The sequence below is a fragment of the Otolemur garnettii genome, unplaced genomic scaffold (genome assembly GCF_000181295.1).
Source record: "Otolemur garnettii isolate 467f Iridium unplaced genomic scaffold, OtoGar3 scaffold00073, whole genome shotgun sequence".
Taxonomy (NCBI): domain Eukaryota; kingdom Metazoa; phylum Chordata; class Mammalia; order Primates; family Galagidae; genus Otolemur; species Otolemur garnettii.
In genome coordinates, this window is record NW_003852468.1 from 7,502,662 (window position 1) to 7,508,222 (window position 5,561).

The 5,561-nt window shown below is 41.0% G+C and overlaps 1 protein-coding gene across 3 annotated transcripts in view; it reads right to left on the reverse strand.

The window, feature by feature from the left end:
* HIPK1 (homeodomain interacting protein kinase 1) overlaps positions 1-5,561 on the reverse strand; it is a 92,650-nt gene that overhangs the window by 44,542 nt on the left and 42,547 nt on the right. For all 3 annotated transcript variants that reach the window (XM_023515467.1, XM_023515466.1, XM_012807666.1), the window contains one exon: positions 3,353-4,430. In XM_023515467.1, the coding sequence (XP_023371235.1) occupies positions 3,353-4,430 (1,078 nt within the window). The remainder of the gene's footprint in view (positions 1-3,352; positions 4,431-5,561) is intronic.

Below are 5,561 nucleotides of genomic sequence, written 5' to 3' on the forward strand. Positions count from 1 at the left end.
CTTGAGGCTCTGTCTCAAAAAAAAAAAAAAAAAAATGTGTAAAAGACCTAAATGGACATTTCTCCAAAGAAGATATATAAATGGCCAATAAACATATGAAAAAAGGCACTATATTACTAATCATTAGCGCAGTGGTTCTCAACCTTCCTAATGCCAAGGCCCTTTAAGTTCCTGTGGGTCACAACCCACAGGAGGAACGCAAATCAAAACCTAATGAGATACTCCTTCATACCCATTAAGAATGGCTAATAATGGTGGTGCCTGTGGCTCAAAAGGGTAGGGTGCTGGTCCCATATGCTGGAGGTGGTGGGTTCAAACCCAGCCCTGGCCAAAAACTAAAAGAATGGCTAATATTTAAAAAACTAAACAAAAAATACCACATTAGTGATAATGTGGAGAAATTGGAATGATCACACACTATGGGTGGGAATGTAAAATGGTGGGACCTCTGTGGAAAAACAGTTTGGTGGTCCCCCCAAAAGTTAACACAGAATTGCCATCAATTTCACTCCTGGCTATCTACCCAAAAAACCTAAAAACAGGATCTTAGATACATGTATGCCAATGTTCACAGCAACATTATTCACAGTAGCCAAAAAGTGGTTAACAACCCAAGCATTCATCAAGAGATGAATGAAGATAAAAGGTGGTATATACGCATAGTAAAATATTATTCAGCCGTGAAAAGGAATGAAGTCGATATATGCTATGTAGGGATTAAACTCAAAAACATTATGCTAAATGAAATATACCAGACTCAAAAGAGAAATATTGTACAATTCCATTTATATGTAGTATCCAGAATGGGCGAATCTGTAGGGACAGAAAATCAAATAGAGGTTTGCCAGGGGTAGGAAGAAGAATAGAGGCCAGGGGCAGTGGCTCATGCCTATAATCTGGGTGGCAAAAGCAGGACAATGTCTTGAACTCAGGAGTTTGAGACTAGCTTAAGCAAGAACAAGACCCCATCTCTACTAAAAATAGAAAAAATTAGCTGAGGGTTGTGGCAAGTGCCTGTAGTCCCAGCTATTCTGGAGGCTGAGGCAGGAGGATCACTTGAACACAGGAGTTAGAGGTTGCCCTGAGCAAAGCTGACATCATGGCACTCTAGCCTGAGGTAAGAGAGGGAGACTATCTCAAAAAAAAAAAAAAAGAAGAAGAAGAAGGAAGAATGAGGATTTATTGCCTAACAGTTAAGAGTTTCTGTTTTGAGTGATGAAAAAAATTAAGAAATAGTAGTACAATTACATAACACTGTGATGGTACCAACTGGTTAAAATGGTAAACTTCACCATTTCAGTATACAAATTATACTATGATTTAAAAAATATTATCTATGGCATTTTTTCTGAATCATTATTTTCACATATAAAACTTTTTTTTTTGAGACAGAGCCTCAAGCTGTCCCCCTGGGTAGAGTGCTGTGGTATCACAGCTCACAGCAACCTCCAACTCCTGGGCTCAAGCGAGTCTCTTGCCTCCACCTCCCAAGTAGCTGGGACCACAGGAGCCTGCCACAACGCCCGGCTATTTTTTGGTTGCAGCCGTCATTGTTGTTTGGCGGGTCCGGGCTGGGGATTCGAACCCACCACCTTAGGTGTACGTGGCTGGCGCCTTAGCTGATTGAGCTATAGGCGCCGAGCCACATATAAAACTCTTAGTTCAGAATTTCTATTTCCTCAAAATGTATCATAGGCATTCAGCATGTTGGAAGTATTTCCTTATAAATATTTTGTGGGTTACCTTTTTTTTTTTTAATTGTTTCTCATTTTTTTTTTTCTTTTTGAGACAGTCTCTCACTCGATGTCACCCTAGATAGAATAACATGGCATCACAGCTCACAGCAACCTCAAACTCTTGGGCTCAACCGATCCTCTTGCCTCAGTTTTTCTATTTTTAGTAGAGATGGGTGTCTCACTCTTGCTCAGGCTGGTCTTGAACTCCTAAGCTCAAGCAATCTGTGTGACTTGGCCTTTTAGAGTTTTAGGATTACAGCCATGAGCCATCATGGCCAGCCTATTGTTTCACTTCTTGACTGGATTCTTACGTGCTTTGACCATTGAAACTAAATATCAGGGGACCTGGGACACTAGCTCATGCTTGCAATCCTAACATTCTAGGAGGCAGAGGTAGGTGGGTTGCTTGAGCTCAGGAGTTTGAAACCAGCCTGAGCAAGAACGAGACCCTGACTGTAAAAAACAATCCCAGTGTTATGGCAGGCACCTGTAATCTCAGCTACTCGGGAGGCTGAAACAGGAGCATCTTTTGAGCTCTGGAGTTTGAGGTTGCTATGAGCTATGTGACGCCATAGCACTCTGCTCAGGGAGAGAAAGACTCAATCTCAAAAACAAAGATTAAAAAAAAAACCTAAGTATTAAATTCCTTAAATAACAAGATAATAAAATAAAAGAGATGCTGAAAAATAAAAGCCAATTTATTAGTAAAAAGCCTTGGCTGGCCAGGCACGGTAGCTCACGCCTATAATTCTAGCACTCTGGGAGGCTGAGGCCAGTGGACTACTTGAGCTCGCGAGTTCAAGACCAGCCTAAGTTAAAAGCAAGACCCCGTCTCTACTAAAAATAGAAAAATTGAGGCAAGAGCATTGCTTGAACCCAAGAGTTGGAGGTTGCTGTAAGCTATGATACCACAGCACTCTACCCATGGTGACGGCTTGAGATTGTCTCAAAAAAAAAAAAGCTTCACAAATTGTACTGTATATAGCAGCACCAGCATTTAAGTAATGTCCTGATAATTATACATTAAAAAGGTATCAATCAAAAAATACAAATCACTAAAGTGTAAGGTACTTGAATAAAAGCCATTCAAGGATCTTCAGAGTATTATAGAGAATGTTAAAACAAGAGAAAGTATCAATCTTCTAATCCAATTCATGCTATTATAGAAGAAAGAAAATGTAAAAGAATAAAATGCTTTAAACCTAGAGCTATTCCCAAGGCATTTTACCTGCCAAGATAAGGACTTAGAAAAAGCAGCAGCATATGTTCAAATTCATTACAAATAAGTAAGTATCCTTACATATTTAAAGACTCTTAAAATCGAAAAATTTAGGTGTAATGGTACTAAGGAACCAGATGCTTAGTATAATTCAACTAATATCAACCTTCAGAATAAGACTGAGTTCATTTTTCTAATGCTAAACAAAATTTCAGATATAAGATAATGTCATATATAGGGAAGCCACTCACAGAATATGCTAAAACATGCTATCTTACTTCTATCAAAAAATCTATATAAAGAAATTCACTGTTATATGTAGCACTATGGAATATATGTTATACATAAGAACAAATCTCTCTAGTCTAAGACACGCCTTTTAGCATTTGCAACTTGCCTGTAGTAACGTGACTGTAAGTAGGTGGAGCATACAGCTTTGGAAACATGACTGGCAGAACCAAAGTCAATGACCTTCACTCGGTAGGGTTGGCGAACTGGATCAACCAGCATTATGTTCTCAGGCTTAAGGTCAGCATGAATCAGACCAAGACTCTTGAGCTTCATCAAAGCTGTGGCCACCTGCTGCAAGATTGGTCTAATGTACTTGAGTGGCAGTGGGCTAAACTTGTTTTGCTTTAGAAAATCGTATAAGTTCTGCTCCAGCATCTCAAACACGAGGCAGGTGTGATTCTTATGCTGAAAGCATTCATAAGAACGGACAAAATTATACTCATCAGCATTTTCACTGCTTAGGCGGGAAAGGATGCTCACTTCAATCTGTCCTTGTCTGGCATAGGAGGGGTGGTTCTTCAAGATTTTAATAGCCACAATTTCCTTGGTGCTCCGCTTCCAGCACTTAGCCACCTGTCCAAATGTCCCCCGGCCTAGGAACTCCAAGACTTCGTAGCTGTTGGTCATAGAGCAAAGGATCTCATGCTGGACCAGCTGGTAATCCCCTTCTCCGCTGGAACTGCTACTCTTTGTGGTCACAGTGGTGGTCGTGGCAGCAGCACCCACCACAGTCCTGTTTTGCAGCATGAGAGGGGGATGTTCTTCTATGATCTGCACGCTACCGTTGCTGTCAACTTCCTCACTTTTTCTTTTCAATCCACATTTTTGATATGGCTCAAGCAAAGAAACGTTGCTTCTGTGAGTCAGGGTCTGGCTGCTTTGAAAAGTTGACGTAGCAGCACTGCCTGAGCTATCCGCGGCTGTTACCACAATATGCTCCACTGCAGGAGCTGGGAGGAGGAGGCCCTGGTCGTAAGCAGGGATGTTGAAATTTGCTACCTGGTGAGAGGAGTTGGCTTGCCCTTGTGTAGCTGGGAGGGTTTTACTGTGGGTATAATATTTGTCGCTGCTGCTCTGTCCTGAAACATCCCAACCAGAGGGCTCTATTTTCAATTTCTTCGCACTGCAGAAGGCACTCGACGACACTGATGGGGGGGAAAACACCTGCAACTGTGATGCCATACCTACATTGAAAGAAAGGAAGAATGAGACCACCAGGATAAGAGATACAAGGCTTAATAGCACTATATATGAAAAACAGTTGATAAAAGAAACAAGTAATAGACTCAGCGTCCGTAGTTCAGTGGTTAGGGCACCGGCCACATACACTGAGGCTGGCAGGTTCAAATCCGGCCCAGGGCCTGCTAAACAACAATGACAACTGCAACAACAACAACAACAACAACAAAAACAGCTAGGCATTGTGGCAGGCGCCTGTAGGCCCAGCTACTTGGGAGGCTAAGGCAAGAGAATCACTTAAGCCCAAGAGTTTGAGGTTGCTGTGAGCTGTGATGCTATAGCACTCTACCAAGGGTGACATAGTGAGACTGTCTCAAAAAAAAAAAAAAAAAAAGAAAGATACACGTAATAACACTTCCCTCCTTTCAAAAGCTACTTCTTTAATCTTGACCTACAAGGTCAGACAATTAAGTTCGAGAAGTCATCCTAGGAAAAGTGCTGCATACCTTCATTGCTGAGTATCGCTTCCATCACCTTCAAAGTACTCCCCTGGGAAGGTATTAACTGGCACCAGGGCCTAGTCTACTTTTCAAAGTTCATGAAGGATGACTTCAGGAACTTAACTGTCAGACCTCATACGATGACAGCTCTGGGGGCCATTCCCAAAACAGAGTTCCATAACTGCTTTGATATTCAGTAATGAGGTATTGTAGTGTTTTTTCTAGTTTCACAAATTTAATTGTCCAATCTCATATATTCATAGAAATAGCGTTCAGAACATGCTGGACAAAGTGAAGTCTATCTACTCTGCTCAGATTCTACATAAAATATTTTCAGTTGTCTAAAGGACCATTGATAAACTGACCAGAACAAAGTAACCAGCATGACAAAAAATCTTATCTGAAGAATTGAAGGAAGTTATTCTTATACAAATATGGGGGAAAGGGAGTGAGAACAGTCCAGCTTTCTGTCCCTGAACAGCTAATAGACACATCTAGCTCATTAAGCCCAAAAACTAAACTGAAAGCTATTTTTTCCAGAATAAAATCCAAACATTTAACACAGCATACAAGCCATCTCATGGCTTATATCTTCTTCCTTCTCAACTATCTGAGCCTCAGATGCATTAGGGCTCT